The sequence below is a fragment of the Notothenia rossii genome (assembly GCF_949606895.1).
Source record: "Notothenia rossii genome assembly, chromosome: 11".
Lineage (NCBI taxonomy): Eukaryota > Metazoa > Chordata > Actinopteri > Perciformes > Nototheniidae > Notothenia > Notothenia rossii.
In genome coordinates, this window is record NC_136910.1 from 52080033 (window position 1) to 52101535 (window position 21503).

At 40.7% G+C, this 21503-nt stretch overlaps 1 protein-coding gene across 1 annotated transcript; it reads right to left on the reverse strand.

Annotated features, from left to right (window-relative positions):
- Positions 1 to 360: 360 nt before the first annotated feature.
- Positions 361 to 21076, reverse strand: ppp2r2ab (protein phosphatase 2, regulatory subunit B, alpha b). Its single transcript, XM_079657793.1, has 10 exons — positions 20756 to 21076; positions 18601 to 18669; positions 16460 to 16557; positions 15519 to 15684; positions 14118 to 14230; positions 10267 to 10444; positions 8257 to 8421; positions 4703 to 4872; positions 2297 to 2388; positions 361 to 1926 (listed from the first exon to the last, which is right to left on the reverse strand). Exons 1-10 carry the CDS (start codon positions 20760 to 20762, stop codon positions 1647 to 1649), a joined length of 1338 nt encoding a protein of 445 aa, XP_079513919.1. The 5' UTR covers positions 20763 to 21076; the 3' UTR covers positions 361 to 1646.
- Between the last annotated feature and the right edge of the window lie 427 nt (positions 21077 to 21503).

The window sequence follows — 21503 nt, forward strand, 5'->3', positions numbered from 1 at the left end:
CACCCACGTGCAAAACACATGCCAATCTGACACCACATCAGCTGATTACAGTGAATCTACAATGGTGGGGTGTCTTTATTATGTCTATCACTCAGATCAGGGACACCTAGAATGCAAGGGGCTCCACATTTGCAATGATTTATAACCAGCAGAAACAAAAATGGAGAATCACTACACAGCAGTAGTTGTTCTTAACAGGAAACCTAGCTTTTCTTTTGTTATGTACTGAAAGCATATATCTAAGATACCTTATAAATGATGTGGAACATTAAAAAAAAAAAATGGACAACATGGATAACACATTTAAAAAGAACACAGTACTGATGAGATCTCATCAACGATCAGGCAATCACAAGGGTGCAAAAAGTAGTTCCTTTATTATCTTCACCGTCATAGATTAAAACTGTAGTTATACATTACTAGAGGCATCAATTTAATTAAACTGTCCACATTTTAAATACGTGTGGAGACAACAGCTGCAAGTCCTGGTGCAGTTTTTGTACCATCACATTACAGTAGCAGTAATAATGTCTGCAGTAGTTTTAAACAAACACTTTAAGTGACGTAATGCCTCAAATAATGTTTACTTTTAAACCGACAACACATCCAAGTACTTTAGTTGGTGCAGCAAGAGTCCAGTGTCAAATCAAAAAAAGGTTTTTCCCTGTTGTGAAGTACTGCTTCGGAGCTGTGGTACACCACGGGAAGACAATACTTAAAGATCACTCGAAAAGATGTGTAAGGTCCAGCTTCATTTCACAAAATAGGACGGAACAAATCTGGTGACATTTTAACTTTTTTTAATATAAATATGACAGTCATAATAATTATTTGTTAATAGGCTATCTCTTATACCTTGTCCAACACAAACAAAAGGAGGAAGAGGAACCGATGCACGAAAGACAGAGCCAATCAAAAAAAAGAACCTATTTTGTAGTCTGGACTTATTTTAGCCCGAGGCACAGCAACTGGCCGGGCTTTACATCTGTGAAACAATCCTTAAACTCCTGGAGGCGAGCACTGAGGTGTTGCTGTCCTGCAAGAAAACTGTGAGCATACATTTGTGACTGTTGGGTATGTAAGGTTGAATGAACCAGGCTTGTGAAGAATACTATGGCAGTCTAATGGTTGAATTAATAAAAATGTGTATACACACAAAAAAAAAGACTGGCAAATTTTTCTTAGAAAAATAAACACTACAATGGCACAGGACAATAAGGGGAATTACTAAATAAGTGTGTTTTTACCACAGAGCCATTGGCAGGGGAAAGTTATAAAAATAAGTGTATTCTGATTTTTTAAGGAAATTAAACGTGTACCCATGTTACCCCCGGGGAAGAAAAAGGGCAGACGGGCTGTCAAAAAAAATAAATTCATACCAAAATAGGGCAAAGAAAAAAATTGGCACAACATCACTTAAACAACAAGGCAGGTGTTACTCTGCCACAGACAGGCTGATGATGGGCAAGAGCGCGGCTTCCTCTGTCCACATCTAGAACAAAGTGGCAAAGTCTTGTCACCCAGTAGCGACGGACAGGGATGCTGGTTGTCGGGCGTTACCGCAGATCACCCCTGGGTGAGGCTTGCGAGGCTGATGCAACGGGACGTCCCCCCCGCGCCAGATCTCAGGTAAACTCACCGCGGCGTTAGTTCACTTTGTCCTGGAATATGTAGAGGTTGTTGGTCGTCGCCACGGCGATGATGTTGTCCTGGGGGTGCCAGGCGGTGTGGAGGATCTTCTTGTTGAAGTCCAAACTGTCCACGCTGATTTCGTCCTTCTTGCGCTTGCCGCCCGCACACACTTTGCGGGGCTTTAGGACCTGCATGGGCTTGCTGTTTTCTCGGGACGCCTCCAGAGTGACGTCCCGCCTCTGGCCGCGGTCGAACATCCGGAAGAAGTTGTTGTATGAGCCGGTCATCACCACACTGGGGGGGGGGGGGGGGAAGGAGAAAGGTACGTGAGCCTTTCACACCAGTAATGCTAGAATATTGTCCATAACTTAGTACTTCTGAACAGAAATGCATTGGCAAGCAGCTGGTATGGCTGCACAATGAATATAATTCCCAATATGGGCTGGTGCTATATTCGAATCAGACGGCCCAATATTTGTTCAAAGTCTAATATTAAATATAGAATATATATATTTTATTACGATGCTAAAATAGCTCTGTCGTCATTTGTAGGCACCCTCAATAAAATAAAATCCTATTCTAAAACATAGATAAGCAGCATCAACAGAGTAAACAAAAAACATTTTATTTTATTTCATTATCTTTGCCTCCCGCATGTACTCACCTGTCATTGCCATTCCAGCAGCACTCAAACTTGTCAAAGATGCAGTCGTTCTCGTACAGCGAGCACAGCTTGCTCCTCAGGTACTCATGAACCTGCAATAAGCAAAAGCAGATGTGAAGGCGCTATTTAAAGACTGACACATACAGAGTTAGTAGTGTACACACATTAGTGCAAAGCAAAAATGTATTTACAGTGCCCCAGTGTGGCCACATTATGGATTTACAAGGTAAGATAAGGCGTGGCCATTGTTAACCTTTAAATGCATAAGTGGGTCTTTTTTGACCCGGTGAGGTGGTATTCTGGAAGTATCTTTGTAATTACATTTTTTTATCATTTCATATTCTAGCTATTCCTCAAAAAACATGTTTTGGATATCATGCCATTCACATTTTAAATGTACATCTTAAGAAATTGTAATTGTTGTATTACTACTAGTGTTAATTTCGTCAGCTATTTTTTTATTTAGTTTTAGTCCTAAGATACATTTCCTTTTTAGTTTTATTCATATTTAGTCACCTTCATCCTGTTTTTATTTAGTCAAGTTTTAGTCGACTAAAAGTCTGAGCATTTTAGTCATATTTTAGTCAAAGAAAACCAATTATTTTAGTCTACTTTTAGTCAATGAAAACTGTTAAGTCTTTTTTAGTCATCAGATTATATAGAACATTTCATTCAAACTAGTCTAGCCAAAACCAATAATTTGTCATTTTAGTCAAATTTATTTCACAATAAGATCATATCTTGTCCTTATTTGATGAAAAACACAGGTTGAATGATTAAGAAAGCAGCTTTACAGATTATCTGATCAGGTTAGTGGTGTTTTTACTAGCTGACGTATTGGCCAGATTGCTTCCCTTCTGATAAAACAATGCATTCTGTTTTTCTCCGCCTCATTGTAGCGAAAATGGGCCCAAATATCACATCGTTTCTTTTCTCCCAAGCAGTGGTGGCTTTAGACTTTTTCGTTGTCAGTCATTTTGACGGACAGGATTGTAACATTCCCGTCATAATCCATTATTACCCGTGGAGTGCACAATTTATCACTCACTCGCACTTATTTCTGTTAAATAAGGTTAGTTAGACCATGAGTTAGACCCGAGTCTTCCTGACAGTTCAGTGTGCCGCTGCCCGGTGTAATTCAGACAGACGCACAGCTGCAGCCCAGCCGCAGCACCGGAAATGGAACTGCTGGGAGATAAACTGACTATCAAGAGATGTAACATTATCTTTGATAATATTTCGTCTCCTCATTTTTCGTCAACGAAAGTAAAGAGAGATTTTGGCATAGTTTTTTGGCATAGTTTTTATTTAGTAAACTACATTTTCGTCTCGTCACTTTTCGTCAACGATATTGCATGATGATTTCGTTAGTTATTGTTTACTGCCGTCGGTGCCGTCTCGCCATCGTCTCGTTTTAGTCATGGAAAAAAGGTCGTTGACGAACGTATTTCGTCATAGTTTTAGTCAATTAAATCAACACTAATTTCTACCCCAAACTTCCATAAGTGGGTGAAAAATGACCCGCATGCATTTTCTATGTGATCCTATGGGAACCTTTGATTCTTATCACCTGTTGCTGTCAGGAATACATTCACTGTTGACCACACAGACTACATCACAAGTGACACCTCTCAGGAAGATTACTTTACACAGCAAGATCTTATACCTGTCAGTATAATAATAATAAATTATATTTTTATAGGGCTTTTCAAGGACTCAAAATCGCTTTGAAATATAAGGGAAGGTTAGGGGGGGGTGTAGGACAATCAAACTTGATCAACCGGCATGGATTGATGAGGGGGGGGGGGGGGGGGGGAGAGCTATGAGTAGACAAGAGGAGAAGAGATGAGTTTTGAAAAGGGACTGGAATACTTTGAGGGTCTCAGAATAGCGGAGATCTTTGCATCAATATGTTCAAAATGTTAAAAAAAACGTCTAAAATTATAAATAGTGAAACATTTAATATAAATGATTCCTAGTGTGAACCCAAAATATAATACTAAATATTATACAAATGATTTTTCATAATAACATTCAAGGAAGAGTGTACGGTCCAGTCACTCGTACATCTAAGGGTTAAGAAAGAGTAAAAAATAAACACTGACAACATTATATAAATTCTACCTTAGTGGAATCTTTGTTTGGAAAAAACTGAACATTTTTCCTATTTCCTTTTTGAGGTTACAAGCCCAGGTAAATTCAGAGGAGTGACATTTTCTTTTGCTTCAAATCAAGTGGTGTGATGCATGTAGCTGCTTCAAATTAACCTTTGTTGTAAAAACATTAGCTGTGCATCGCAAAAAAATGAAATGTTGTCAGTTACAATATTACTAACAAAAGACAAAGTTACCGAGTAGATACATTACTAAACTAATACGTTACTGTTTATGTGTTTGTCCCTCTCACCTGGTAGGTCTCCACTGGCCTGCTCTCCATGTTCAGATCCCAAATCTTTACGGACAAGTAGTCTCGGGTCATCATGTAGCGTCCATTGTGGCTGAACTTTACATCTGAGATTGAGGATATGATCTCGGAGAAGAAGGAGCGATTACTGGGATCTTCAGGCTCCTCAAACACTGGACAACAGAGAGGAAGATATAAAAGTGAGTATGATGAAATACAGTCAGACTTCAGCTGAGTCAGGTTTCTGAGTGACATTAGGAAGATGCGTGTACAGACAAAACTAATCTGAATGACAGAGCTTATGAAGAGATCAACAAAAGAGATATTTAAGCCATGAACTGCACACAAGACTAAAGTAATAGATGCAAGAATTGGTATTGTCAAAATCCCAAACAAGTTTGCAGAGTCTCTTCTTAGACCCCATTTACACGGGAACGCAAATCAACCAAATTCGAAAGTCTTCCGTTCACACAGCTCAATAAACGTGTCCCTTCACACGAGACCGCTCGACCCGCTGTAGTACATATGCCGGGCCTGTAAGTGGCGCTGTACTTCCACTTCATCAGGAAAATGATCGTATAGGGCGTACACACGGAGTTGTTCGCAGATCTATCCACCTTGGGACCCGTTATCGTTTGCGGGGTCCGTTTCCGCGGTTCCGTTACGGCCTCGTGTGGCCGAACGGGCTATACGCGAGAGAAAAGAAGCGGATACAACCCGGTTCGTTCTCGTGTAAACAGCGGCTGTTTCTCCTGCCACAATGGCCACGGGAGATATTAAGGATTGTGCCGACATTAATGCTCTGAAAAAAATAAAAATAATAATGTGCTATTACGGCTTCTAACAATGGTGCTTCTGGCAGATGAGCAGCGATAAACTCAGAATTTAAGCCAACAGGCACAGTGCAGATTTACATATAATTATTTAACATAAGATAAATAACGTATACATGAGATATGAAAGCCACATCACACATGATGGATGACAAAGCACCATCGTTTCAGATTCGGTCATCTCAAACTGTGGTGAGGCCTGAGAAGCATTAGTTTAGCTTCAAGTTTCAACATGTCCAATTTTTTTTGATCAGTGCTCTGATGGTCACCTTTTTACTGACCGTTGAGCCTGAAGAACTCCCAAGCCGGAGAGCGTGTTGCGTTACTTTAACAAACAGAAAATGCAAGCTGTCATATTGTTTTTAATACAGCAATATTTTTGGCTTCTTCCTTTTGGTCCTCCCACATTAAAAAGGGAGCAGGGTGGCTGGCTTACAAAGATAGGGAGAGGAGAGAGTGATGCTGCATTCAACGCAGAAAACTTGGGAGAAATGTTCCTATTTGGAAATACCATTCACTTCTCACAGCTCTCAGGTGTGACACACTGCTTGTGAATTATATTGTTTTCTTAAAGTGTTGGCATCGTTTAAAAAAATATGATAAATCTTGCAGCATTCTTAGACAGCCTGAAGGCACTTAGGATCCACAGGGGCAGGTCAATGGTATGAATGCTACTGGCTGCACCTTTGACTGGAATAAAGTCTAATTCCCACTGAATGGGAAGCACGCCTCTACACGGTTTGTTCTTTTCTTTGGAACGACTTTGTCCAAGTTCCAAACAATCTGAGCCAATACCAGAAGAAGGACTTGCAACACTGCAGACTACAGATGTTTTGTCACTAGAGCAACATGGGTCGTCTTGCACAGGTCCCAAATACAGCCGTAAAAACATGTTTTAACTAAACCCAGATTTGTTTTAAATGACAATCCGCAAATATTAACAATCAATACTTTGTGTCACAGAGTTGTATACCTCCCTGCTGGTGTACACCCTTATTTGTTTGTATGTTAGGAAACACCACTATTCTGCAAAGGCAAATCACAAGATTTTTTTTTTGTGTGTGTGATATTAAGTAGGCAGATGAACTCAAACACTTCATGTTACAATTATTTTTGCCGCTTGCTACAAAAGGAAAACTGGCGCAGCTCTCATGTCAGGGGTACTTGAGTGAGTGACATTAGCCGCTTTCACACCAAGTACTTTGCCGAACTTAGTTCCCAGCACTTAGTTCCCAGCACTTAGTTGCCAGCACTTAGTTGCCAGCACTTAGTACCCCTATGGAACTAAGAGCTGCTGGGACTCCCAGCAGCTTCTACTGAAGCCTTCCGAGTAAATCGCCAGAACGCCGACCAGAGTTCCCGTTAGCCGGTAATTACCGGACTATGACCGGTAAAATATGCTGAAGACCGGCAAATCTAAATCTCACCGGTCAAAATAATTTTCCCTTGGCGCAATACCGCATCAGTTGCGCCACTTATGTGACAGACAAGAATAGTCAATTATAATGTCTAACACGTAATGTGGAGAAAGAGATGTCCTGTATGGGTTGATTGTGCGTTGATCTGTTGCTAATGCCTCGGGGTTCCGATGGGCATGTAAACAAATGCATAACGCTGCGCTATACTTTGCGGCCTCACCCGGTTGCATAGCGACGCTTATTGTTTAGGTGTCTTTTAATAAGCAGGTAGCCATATCATTAGCTAGAACTAGCTAGATCTGATCGATATGGACATAAACGCGAGTGTCTAATCTGACGGGAGAGAGAGATCAGCTGCTGCTGACGAGTCGACACGCAGCTCTGCATAATCACATGCAGCGGTGAGTGGAGCAAAACACACTTCAGGTTATAATACCTCTCAAACTACCTAAACTAGTTATAGATATGTTTAGTTTTACTGTCGGGTCACTCATTACTGGATCGGGCTGTTTCTCGTGTTATTGTAAGTCACTGTACACTTTTGAATAGTTAATCTACTATAATTAGTTTGTTTAATACCAAATCATATCAATTTATTTTAAAGCTCAATAAATAACAAAGACCTTTGACCAGCACTTTTCTAAATTTGTCCGGAAGATTTCAACTTTAACGGACATTTTGACCAGCAAAAAATATTCTAACGGGAACTCTGACGCCGACACCTCCTCATCTCCACCGCTCCCATGTTTTTTTTTACGTTGCCATAAGTTAGTCTCTCTCTCCGTTGGTGCGCTGGGCTAATGCGAGCAAATAAAATGGCGTCCTCACAAAACCTTTCACAGTTTTACGGGGCGTGGTTTGCAATTCGCCCAGCCAATCAGAAATTGGAACTTTTGAAACAAGTTCTCATGAACTAAGTTCTCTTTTTGGTGTGAACGCAAAATCCCAGGAACTATCGGAACTAAAAGGGAAAAGTACTCCGGTGTGAAAGCGCCTATTCAGGCTCTACATGCGCAGCAAACCACCAATCACAATCATACTTGATCAGATCAAAGCAGGATAACCGAGCTAGCTCAGCTTGTTGCTCTGATAACTTAAGATCCAGAAGTCCGTGACTAAAATCCTTCATCCGGTTAAATATCGTTAAAAAAATACCAATTGTATAGCATTAAAGTTCAACAAAGGCTGGTTTGAGGACCAAAAAAACGGTCTTTTCTTCAATTCCTGTATTTTTTCATATCGCATGGGAAAAAAATATGGCAATGTCAGTTTTTTCCAATATTGTGCAGCCCTAGTAGGGACTCACATTTGGACTGCTTGTCGCACAGCGCTGAAGCCCGCATGTCACACAGACGGATGGTTCCTTTGCTGCTGCTGTAGACGAAGGTGTTACACTGATGAGGGTGGAACTCTGCCGCTGTGATCACCTCCGTCAGTTCCTCCATGTTGGCTGGTTTAATGTCAACAATGTCTTAAGGGCACAGGGTTAAGGGTTCATACACTTTTTCACCAAGGATTTTCAATAAATTTTCCATGACCAAAAAAATTACTCTTTCTCAGCTGTACCACTGAAAATTGTTTATTTTTTACATGGAACAGGAAAATAAGGTCTGCATATGAAACATGTTGTGCCCATCTAAAACAAATCAAATAGTAGGCTTACTAGCTTCTACAACAGGGCTATTCAATTGGCGGCCCGCAGGCCAACTCCGGCCCCGGGGTGATATTTACTGGCCCTTTGAGTATAATGTTAAAAATGAATGTACTTTTTTTTGGGCCAGAGAGGGTGTTCAATTGAGAGATAGAGGAGAAGACATTGCCTGAAAACCTTGGCGGGCTCGGGTTTCGAACCCACCTACTAGCTACTGTAGTGACAACTCCTGTCATTGATTGCATCTCTGCGTGAATGATTAGATCATTTCAAATGAAATGATGTTGATGGTTAAATTAGCTTCACATGTAGGCCTACCGAGTTCTGAACTTGTCATTTAGATCTATAAAGGCCTTGGGGCTGTGTTGTTTGATTTAATTAAACACAATATATGCACTCCACTATGCTGTTGGAGTATTAACTGTATCTGAAGCTCTTAATAAGATTGCTCATATTTCAAGTTATCTTTTTCCCGGCCCCTTGCTTTGGAATTGAATAGCCCTAAAGCAGGGGTACTCAAGCTTTTTTGTTAAAGGTCCACTTGTGAATCTTATACAAGGTCAACGGTCCGGATCAATGCCAGTAAAGTCCCCCCCGGAGCGGAGCAACAAAACTGAAATTAAGAAGCAGTTTTGGCACGCAATGCCTGCGGGGGGGGGGTTTCCCTCTCTTTTCCCGCGTACCCAAATCCTTTAAAAACAGGGGTACAACGAGCGGATACAGATTTGCTGCCGATCTGACGTCAAATCGGCAGCGGACCCATAGAGTTGCTATCAGAAACAATGCCTGACGTATTTTGGACGTAATCTCGTCTTTGTTTACATTAGCAAGCCTCGCTAACACTCAGAGCTAACCTGTACTGAAGAGCACATGTGTTTAAAAAGCAGGAAATAAAAAAAGGAACTCACCTTGTGATAAACCCGCAAGAGAAAAAGCATTTGAGATACTGTTTCAGAAATAATCTTTCATGTGGTTTAGAACAGGATGGCGTTTTATCACAGCAGAGTTTAACTTTATCTCCGGTAGAATTCTGATCAGGCATTAGCTCCGCCTCCTTTTTTTTTTGTTTCAAGCTAAGGACCCAAAATCCATATTTCTCTAACAGGGCTGCAAAAGAGGGGTATGATGAGCAGTATGAGGCATGGCTACAATGGGTGTTTGGTAGATCACAGAACAAAACTTTAGACATGTTTTGTATAGGTATGGCCCTACAATATATGTTTCCAATATAGCATAATAGTTCCACTTTCATTTTCATCAGATTCAGAAATTATTATTATTATTATTATTTTTATAAATGTGACACAGGGTTCGGTCCGGATTGATTTGCAGTTCGGTCCGGATCCGGACCTTGGGCCGGAGTTTGAGAAGCCCTGGGCTAAAGCAACTAAAATCTCTCACCAGCAAAATACCTTGTTCAATGCCATTTTACGTTTCATTACTATACAGTATTTATTATCATTATAGTATTACTATTTTGGCGATTAGATAAAATATAAATTATATTTGATGCAACTTTAGTTTCATTTCCATGACTTTTCCAAAACTTTGGAAAAAACATTGTTTTCTATAACTTTTCCAGGGCCTGGAATTAGCTTTTTGAATTTCCATGACTTTTCCAGGTTTTTAATGACCGTAAGAACCCTGATTAGTATGTAAGGATACTGAAGCTGCGGTCGGTGATCTCCAGGTTCCAGAGGTTGATGCGGAGGTCGTCTGCAGACAGGTAGGTCTCCTCGTCACTGTTGACCGAGATGGAGTTGATATGGTAGGTGTGAGCGTTGGCAAACACCCTCCGTGGACTGGCCTCCACCATGAGATCCATGGGTATTAAAACGGGAACCTGAGAGGGAGACAAACGGGACATAAAGGTGAAATTCATAAAAGACAGGAAGGAAATGTGAAGCTGTGAAAGCTCCTTGAAGCCAGTTCTAGTCTGTCAGTAATCCACCCAGTAGTCTATGTATTTAATTAGCTAATTGAAATAAGAAACACCTAGATTTCAGCTTTATAATAAATGTTTGGGTTTTTTTTGTCCATCGAACGAGAGTGAGAAACATTTGAACTTCCATTGAGTTTCTGTTTGTACAGTGAAGATAGACTTCATCCTTTTCTTTTTCTAAATCAAATGAAGCTGTTTACACTCAGGCCTTAAGAGTTAAGGCTGCACTAGAATGTCCGATTATTCGTTCGTTGGAGTACTTTTCGGGTTTCAATTTCGTTATTCGCTTTTTTATTTATTTATTGAAATCTCCAATATCAACGTAAGAGCTTGTGCCTCTTCGGGGGGTGCTAACACTTAACCATAAAGTTTAGAGTTTACTTTCTCCGTCTTTATATGTAGATATGACTTAACTCCGTTAATCTCCGTCATGTTGTTTCCATAGCAACAACAACAACTTCCTGTCAACAGCGCTAACTCGCCTTCAAAATAAAAGCGTGTCCATAAAAAATAGAAAGCCAAGCCAAGTTACACTTAAGACATATACAACTACAACGAAAGTAACAAACACAATATCCTTTTCAATTACAAAGAACACAAATTGGGTTATACATTAACAAATAACTATAAAACGACAATACTGTAGAATAACAAAATGAATGCTGTGAATAAACCGAAATACACGTGTTGAAGCAGTTTGCTGCTGATTACTACGCATCCCCCCCCCGCGCGGGCAGAATATTCGCGAGCCCGAAAATATTTATTCGGGACAGCCCTATTAAGAGTGTGAAGAAATGTAAATGGATCCTCAGTAAAATGCTTCTATTCAAAATGTAATTATATACTTTTGCATCCTAGATTTTTCCAATTTGTTGAAGAAGTGGAGACAAACTTTATAAGTCCCTTAGCTTAGCGATTAGCGGCTGGAGGTGAAATCCTTTATATCTGGTTCATCAAACAAAGCTAGTACCTGTCTAGATGAGGATAAGTAAAACCATAGTTACAGTTAAAGCCAACACACCTTTGTTACACCCAAACAGGTGTTGCCAGTTTAGACTATTCAGGGCTCTGTTGGATTAGACGCAGCGCTTGACTCACATTTAACTAGTCCCTCTACATAACCAAGTTGTCAGTTTCGTCACACCCGTTTCTGTTAGGACAGGAAAAAGGACTCTTTTATAGAATAAGTGAAGCCATACGGGTGCCTTTGTAAGGGATATTGAAGCATTGGAGTTCATTTCCCCTTCCAAAACAATCAGCATAACCACAGGTAGGGGTGCATACCGGTACCGGTATTACCGAAATACCGGCTACTGGCGGCTACGGTATACCGTACCGAAATCAGATCCGGTTTATGATACTTTTTTTTTTTTATAATATCCTTAACTCCGCAAACGAGTCACTGTGGAGTGTGGGCCTTATTTGGAAAATCTAAAGTTTGGTTGCATATGACTGCCAGTCTGAATGGTGAGGTCTGTAACCACTGCCAGTTTGAATGGTGAGGTCTGTAACCACTGCCAGTCTGAACGGTGGAGTCTGTAACCACTGCCAGTTTGAATGGTGAGGTCTGTAACCACTGCCAGTTTGAATGGTGGGGTCTGTAACCACTGCCAGTCTGAACGGTGGAGTCTGTAACCACTGCCAATCTGAATGGTGGAGTCTGTAACCACTGCCAGTCTGAATGGTGAGGTCTGTAACCACTGCCAGTCTGAACGGTGAGGTCTGTAACCACTGCCAGTCTGAACGGTGGGGTCTGTAACCACTGCCAGTCTGAACGGTGAGGTCTGTAACCACTGCCAGTCTGAACGGTGGGGTCTGTAACCACTGCCAATCTGAATGGTGGGGTCTGTAACCACTGCCAATCTGAATGGTGGAGTCTGTAACCACTGCCAGTCTGAATGGTGGAGTCTGTAACCACTGCCAGTCTGAATGGTGGGGTCTGTAACCACTGCCAGTCTGAATGGTGGGGTCTGTAACCACTGCCAGTCTGAATGGTGAGGTCTGTAACCACTGCCAGTTTGAATGGTGGAGTCTGTAACCACTGCCAGTCTGAATGGTGAGGTCTGTAACCACTGCCAGTCTGAACGGTGGGTCTGTAACCACTGCCAGTCTGAACGGTGGGGTCTGTAACCACTGCCAGTCTGAACGGTGGAGTCTGTAACCACTGCCAATCTGAACGGTGGAGTCTGTAACCACTGCCAGTCTGAATGGTGGGGCCTGTAACCACTGCAAGAAAGTTTATTTCTGGGAAAGGTGGCAACACATCCAACCTCCAACCAATGCTGTCTCGTATGGCAACCAAGTACCTTTGTGTTCAGGGAAGCAGCGTGTCAAGCGAGAGAGTGTTCAGTTCAGCAGGTGACATCCTACGCTGTGAAAGGGCCCGTTTGAATCCAGAGAGCCGATATGAAAAAAAATTATAAAAATTAACTGAACTGTGATGGGATTTGTTTTCTTTCATCAGGCACAGTGTTTCCGCCAGACCAGGGCTGAGAGGGCATCCACCCCGAAAAGGGGGGTGCTTGAATTTTGACTTGAGCAGTCCCTTATAGATACTGTCTTTTTACGTTAGTGAGCCGGATCATTTGGCTCGGCTCTCTTAAATCGCCGGCAGTTTCAGCTCCCAAACGGCTCTTCATGTTACCACAGTTTACCACGGAGCCTCAGTTTCGCCGCTGCGAGGCTCTAGTGCTCGCAGCTCACGCGTGTGCTCCACTAGCACCGCTCATCGCGTCCAAATCGCGCACGTTCCGTGTTGTCCTGTAGCAGGCACCGCCGATGTCGGGGAAACGATCTTCAATACTCCGAAAAGAATCCCACCAGAATGCTTTGCCCCTCCAACAGAGGGATGTCCTTGTCCTTTTTGTTATTTCAAGCGATAAAAACTCTCGATCTTCTCTAGAATTATTAATATTTTTGGACGCCCTCGGCTCGAGTTCAGGGCGTCCTGAGCTGAATTGCGTCAAATGACTGCAAGACGGCCCTGGCGGAAACGCTGATCAGGCAAATGTTGATTTTAATGATGCAGAGAAGTCATGATCCGTTATTTCTTCTCTGGTCAGTCGAATCTCAGGTTGAATATTGATTATACCGGTGCTATTTTCTTTTTGCATTGACAAGATGTGTTATTCCCGTCTGATGGTTGTTATAGATGATATTGCAGAAGGTGTTTTCTTCATAGATAACATGTTTTTCATTGTTTGTTCAGTACTAAAAAGGTCCAAGTCCCACAATTGAATTTAATATTCATTTGACACGTTAACTATATCATAAAGCGCTTTATGGGAGTAATTCCGGGATGATTCAATGCTTCCTTTATGCAACATGAAAGTATCACGATATGTATCGGTTGAGTATCGGTATCGTTCAGTGGTATCGTAAAAAAGTAAACGATATGCAATCCTAACCACAGGGCAGGTCATTGGAGTGTATTAACTCACAAAAAGAAACCTACTAAACTGGGCAGCACTGCTCTCTCAATAAACCAAGTAAAAAACTATAAACTAATAAATGTGTAGAAACTCGTTTCAACACTGGTCTGTCAGAGTAACACTGAGGTTGTGTCTGAACTGACCCGCAGTGACGTGATGGAGTTGGGGTCTTTGTAGCGTCCATCCTCCTCTTTGAGGTTGTAGCCCTCTGGTCTCTTGTCCCGCTCACTGATTTTCCACAACTTGATTGTCTTATCTGTCAAAAAGAAAAGTAATCGTGTCAATTATAATTAAGCTTTTCCATTTTACATGATGTTCGGGTCATACATAGATTAAAAGGGTATACCATAGAGTGCCACAGTGACGCGTCCTAAAACCCGGAAGTAAACTCCTTCCGGTTCCTTCGACAAAAAAGCAATGCAATTTTTCCATAGGATTTTGGAAAGTAGCTCGAAATAAGGTCTGTGGTTGAGACACATTTAAGAGACGGATCACGTTTTGTTCAGTCGGATAATATCCACATGGCTACCCTACTTTTATAATTTTCTAATCATAAATCTAGTCGCCAGATGCAAAATGCTAACCTTATGCTATAAACGAAATACAGCAGGGTCGCTGCTTCAACGTAACGCCAACTTAAGATCCATATTCAAAACTACAGATTCAAAATTGTACAAGTTGAAGCGTTTGTTTGAACAGTTTGCAGGAGGCAGGTACTTACTTTCAAGCAGAACACGGCGAAAAACAAACGTAGAGGGAGTGTTTACGTATTCGGTGTAATGACTTACACCGGTCTCGACAATTTCTGTAGTCCTATTCAGCCACTTGTTAAGAACCATCGTCAGACACGTAAACTCTTCAGAAATCCCCAGTGGGGTCACTGCTGATGTATTTAATGTCGTAGAACAAAACGTGATCTGTCTCTTCAATGTGTGTCAACCACACACCTTATTTCGAGCTATTTTCCAAAATCCTATGGAGAAATTGCACTGCTTTTTGGCGAAGAAACCGGAAGTGGTAAAATGCTAACTTACTTCCGGGTTTTAGGACGCGTCACTGTGGCACTCTATATCCTAATTGGACAAAGACACTACAACATAGGGCTGTGCGATTATGGCAAAAATCTTAATCACGATTATTTTGGTCAATAATTGATATCACGATTATTAAAAACGATGATTTATTTACTTTGAGAATTTTTTTTTGAACAGTATGTTTTTAACAGTTGATTAACCTGAACTTTAAGTATAATTCAAATGAAAAACCAATACAATTTTTTTTAAAACAATTAAACATTTTCTTGTTTTTAAGAAAAAATTATTTTTATTTAGATTACGTTGTTTTCGTAATGGTTACAAGCCAAAATCGTAATCGAGATTAAATTACGATTAATTGCACAGCCCTACTACTACAACAACAGCAGCAGAATGGCCGGAGACGGGAGAGTTGACAGGGCTGTTTTTAGTTATTTATTAAAAAGTGTTCTAATGTCACCTTTTTTGTATAGAATATTAAAGTAACCGGTTGCTTTTGACTCCACTCACCGTTAGTCGACAACAGGAACTGAGCAGCATTCTTCTGAGGAAGCCAGCGAATTTTGTTGATCTTCTCCTCTATTTCCAAACTCTTCAAGTAGTCAAACTCGGGCTCATGGCTCTGGAAAGTGCTGTAAACGTTGTATTCGCTCCGGAACTGAGGCAGATTCTTATTCTGTCCGGCAGCAGAGCAAAAAACATCAGACAAGGATAAACAAAAAGAACAGAGGTTAGAAAAGAACATGCCAGTGATGACCTTTTTTACATTTATACATTTGTTGAGTTTCAATCAAATTCTTGTCTGTCTTTTAATTGAGAAGTGATAGCTTCTTTCAGACATAAAGCATAACACTATTTTAAATGTAATCCTTAAAGTACAACAAATGAGTCCTAAACCTGGAGAGGATTTTTAGAACTTGAAGTTTTTGATTAGATGCCTTAATAAAAGCCTACGAAACGTTCCCTTTTTATCCTACGCCATAAAATACGTCAGCAAATGCCACAATTTGGAGCTTTACCATTTCTTTAAAAAAAGGGGGTATGCTAACAAGTGACAAAATAAACTATTCAATATCACGCCGAACATGGCGTCCGACTGTATCTTAGTGGTCGCAGTCATGTGACCGTGATGTATTTTGTTTATAGCCTAATTTTTGTTTATTACTACTAAAGTGGTGTTACTATGGGAAGATTACCCTGCTGAACTAAATGTGTATCACATATCAAGAATCATAGAAATGTGTTTGCCACAGATCTTATTTAAAGTTCCCATTGCTTTTAGTTGAGAAACCAATGTCGGCCTAAAAAATTTACCGTCACTGCACTACTTTTAATCCTTGATACAAAGCCGCTTCCAGAATAGTCCTGTTTCTAATAGAGTAATTGAGTTCAGGGGGTGACACTCTCTAAAAATGAATATTGTGTGGGAATAAAACAAAGTTGCAATGTACCTCTATTTCCTGCTGGAAAATGACGACACGCCCACCCTTGTCTCCTGTGGCTAGCAGCTCCCCTGTGTGGTTAAACTCAACTGTGGATATGATGTCCGCTGCAAAAAAAAAAAACAGACAAACATCAGAAACTTGCCCATGTAGAAATGTTCTATTTATACATATAGCATATTTCTCGGTGCACAGACATAACATGACTAATAGAAACGAGAAAGAGGAAGCACTCTGTTAATCCTAGCTAACCCTGGATGTATACGTGCTGGAGTCAGAGTGCATGAGAGTGCAGGCCAGAGATGCACAAGGATGTCAGAGCAGACGGAAAATTATTAGTAACCTAGATTCTCCCTCCTTATCACCCCTCATCCCTCACTTATACAGCATTACACGGCCACCCCTAGCAGTAGTGTGTTGCTTTATAAACTCCAACTCGATCAAACACACTGACTTAACCCTTTGGTAGCCACTGGAGCAGAAAGACAATGCAGCAAAAGGTCGTGCTAGGAGGTCTTTGTGCATGTTGTGTCCCCCGGGGCCAAAAGTAGGGGGTCATGTATTTCAACTAGGCTACTTAAATTAATATATACTTGAAAATCAGTTTTCTATCAGGGCAGCAACTATCTCATTATCCATTATTGTTCGTTTTCTAGTACTTCAACAACTTGCCCTATAAAATACGGAAGAACGCCCATCAGATATGGAAAAACAGCAACAGTAGAGAACTAACTGCATTGCTATGAGTGCATTATTTATTAATGGCTAATGGACGTTACTATCTATGAATGCTGCATGAATCAGGAAGCCAGGATGTAGGCCGAGGATAATGTGCAGTTTTTCTGTCACTCCACTGTTGGAATGTGTCAAAGGGTTGAAACATGCCAGACTGCTGCAGAACATCATGAACTGAACAGATGTACCTTCACGGTGTTACAGTGAAGTGTTGCCATTCTTTAGATTCCAGCTATAGGCCATCCTTAGTGTTATTTACTATGCTGTGATTCAATAGAAATGTCTTAGGGATGGAAATCGTATGACACAAGACAATAAGCTGCATAACCTGACAATTTCTATTATTGGCTCAATGAAACATCAAATACAAAAATTAAGAGAAATATTATATTCTTAAGACATATTCTATCAAAAGGCGCATTAAGTATGATTATTTGTTGCAGTTAGTAGCAATACACAGAAGAACAAGAATAGCTGTTTGTGATGCTTTTGAGTTGTATTGCTTAAAATGTACATCTATTTGTTTACTCCATTTACTCTAATATGAGTAGGCAAAATAACAGCCACACCTCTCTTAGCTACAAGGTGTAATGCAACGCAACATTATCCAACAAAGCACAGGCTACTTAAGTACATGTTTAAGCTCACATTCACAGTTAAATACCTTATACCACGAACAGTGTAGCATTGAGCTCATTCTACAGTTTAGTTTGCATCGAGACAGAAGGGAAAATTATTCATGCCTTGACAACTCAACAGAAATCTTGTTTACATAAACTGCTGTATTATGTTTGAAAGGCCTTTACACTAAGCATATGACCAACAAATCTTCTTGTTCATTTGGTCCCTAACTTGAGTAATAAATAATTCAAGTTTATTTATATAGCCCAAATCACAAATCCTATTTGTCTCAGAGGGCTTCACAAGTCAACAGGCTGGACTTCCTGTAAAAACAAGGAGCCTTTTAGTGGCTTGCCAGTTGAAAGCCTTTAATGTAAAGCGGTGAGAGTAAGAAGTGTTTGGTTTGCATTAGAACTACCTTAACACACAGCTCTAATACAGTCACTACATCAGAAAACAGGCTGCTGTATGATACAAGCAGAATCTAGAAGTGTAGGAGTGGAACTACAGGGACTTCTGTTACATGGGAGCTGCAAAAGTATGAGTATTTAACATAGTGAGTACCCATTATATTTGTGTCCTTGTGCAGGAAGGGCACAGTTGAAATGTGTAGCATCACGGCAAGTTGCGGCTAAATTGTGCAACATCTAAGTGGCTATAGGACAAATAAGGAAGATGTTGAGATGCCATTTGCCCCCTCACTGAAAGTAGTTGTATATTAGTCAATTTCCTTTGTGCAAATGTCCCATCTGTCCTTTAAGCTTACACATACTAATACTTTGCAGTTATCATACCTTCAGCCACGTCATCATCAATGGCTCCTTTCACCTGAGAGAAGCACCACTGCATGTCACCTCCAGGTCCTGCAGAGATTAAAATATAAAAATTGGATTTAATACTGAGTATTATTTTACATTTCAAGCTTGAGTTTCACAGATCTTAACTGTGCTGGACATCGACTATGATGTAGGATGAGAGGAACTAAGATCGCCAAGTTTCAAAGTTTTTGCTGACGGTGAAACGGAGTGCCTAAGCAATAATTAACCACATGAAGTGGTATGTCAAAACAATGTACCGATTGTGTTCAGACATTCCTTGTTCATACATGCAAATAAAAAAAGAGTTTTAATTTCATCCGTTGTAAGGCAGCGTGGGAAAATTCTCAAAGTCTAGACGCTAAAGATACATGATATTAATATCCCAAATGATCTATAATCTATCTAAAAATTAAACTCAATTGTGTCACACACACACACCTGCACATCCATTTATGGTACGGCCACACCACAAGGCCAAAGAGAGTTATATTCTGTTATGAAATACAGGCCACTTTGATATTAAAGATCATAAACATTTAATGAGTCCAATAAAAGCCAGATTTTAACCTTGGTTTGTAGTGTTTTATTTGTCTCTGGTTATGAGAGAAAAAGTAGGTTGCAAATGAATTTCTTAATTACGCATTTATCTCCAGATCATAATAACAGTTGGTGAATGTAGGGTTGAAACGTCTATTCTTTTAAATTTGGCAACCTCTTATACCAGCAGGCTACAATAATTAAATACATCAACAAGAAACAACATGCTGGCTTGTTCGTTAAGGACCTCCATCGCCCGCCTCAACAGGTTCTACCTTCAGCATCATTGGTATTTAAAGAGCGCATATTTCTACGTGATCATTTATGTTATTACACAATGAGAACTGGTCTGATAACACCTTGTGGAAGAGCTCTGCAGAATAATCAAGGACATTTATGAGTCACCATTCTGAGATGAATCATGATTTAAAACAAACAGCCAGGAAAAGGGATGGTTCTGGTCAGAGCAAAATGAAGCACTGTGGTGGATTGCAGCATTCCTTGAGAAAATGCCTAAAACACAAAGGTGTTTAAATGGTAAAATTATCTCAGTCAGTCAGTCTCAACGAAAGGATGATGTGCAATGCCTCTGCCCAAAGACCAGTGTCAATTCCCCGCCCAAATGGACCAAATGCATGTACAAAATAGACAGTTGTGACCATTTCTTCCAGATGAATAAATAGCCATCTGCTACAATCGGCTATTACAGTTTAAAGTTGCATATTAAGTGTTATAACTCTATATTCACTGCACAAGTAGCAGCTAATGAATGAAATGTGAACTGCTAACGTAACGTTAGACTACAGAGATCCTGACTATCTAGGCCTTATTTGAGGGAAGCATATTGATGCATAGGCATCTGCATGTTCCCGATACTGGCTTGATTTTGTAGTCCTTTTAGTCAGAAACTGCACAAAATATGGAACAGTCGGTTCAGTCTGCAGAAGGCCTGGAGTATTAGCCTGCATGTGGGCAATGTCAAAGTTTGAGCTAGCTAGAACGTTAGCATGCCTGGCTTGTCAAGCCAGTCATGGCATGTTTGAGGAATTGTGTGCACGGGAGTGAAAACCGCCAGTTTTACGTCAAACTATTTTGGCTAATGTGTTAACAGAAAATAAGATATTTTAAATTAGCCCTTTGTAAATCCCATGCAAAAGTGAGAAGCAGCAGCCGTTACGACTATGACAAGTTAGCTTTACATGTTAGTGTCGTGTTAGCTATGTTTGGCTAACACGGTATGCAGCGTTAGCTTGCAATGCAAATCCCGGGAAGGCGATAGTGGTAAACAGCTATCGTTTGCTAGCAGCAGCTGGCTAGCTAGCTAGCTGGCTAGCTAGCTGGCTGGCTAGCTAGCTTTAGCCGGCAAAGACAGGCCAGATACATGGGCGATGACACTCAGGTTTGCGGGCTAGCTAACGTTAGCAACAGCTAGCTAAGTTGTGTTAGCTAGCAACCGTTAGCTTAACTGACACTGGGCTGGGTTAACGAAATACTGTTTCGACCGTCGGGGCTGAGAGCCTGTTGGAGCGGAGTCTCGTACAAAAAACGCCGGCTGTTGGTGGTGTTTATGTGTGTAATGGTTAAAATGAATTACCTGCCATGACGAGACAGACAGTGGAGCTTTCCTCAGTCAGTCACGATCCTGCTTCCCACTCCCACGCGCTGGTTCGTGGGATCTGAACTTTTCTTCCGCTGTCTGTCTGTCTGTCTGTCTGCGCAAACCTGGATGTCAGGCGCTAAATTAACCGTAAAGCAGGGATTGTATATCTTATCCTCGTCCTCTTTCCCGCTAGTCTCGCTGTTGTTTCACTATGGGTGTCACTCACTCTCCCCCTCTGTCTCTCTTGCCGCATCCCACAAGTCACTTCTTCCCCACCCCTCTCGAGTCTCTTTCCGCACGTGAACTAAAGGCTTTTTGTAATGCGCGGGCACAATGAATGGCAGATGCACAAGCACGCGCGTGCACATAAGATTGGCCTTTTCAAGCATTTATACAATTGAATAATTAAAGCCTGAAAAAATTATAAAAACACTAACAAATACCAATGTAGTTATTGTTCTTGTTGAACATTTTGAGAAACAATGTGGCATCTTGGAGTAGGGTATCCTTAAATCTGACACATATATATATTTTTAAAACCCTCTCAGGGAATGCTTTTTGCGAAAGCTATCTAATGCACCACTCATTTTGATCTAGGAGGACATGTAATAGTCAGTGAAAACTGTAAAGCACCTGTCTTTTAATAGCAGTATTAAAATAAACACCTATGTACATCCTGAACATGTATTTCCATGGATAACTTTTGCATTCCAAAATAGGGCTTTTAGTTAGAATTTGCAAA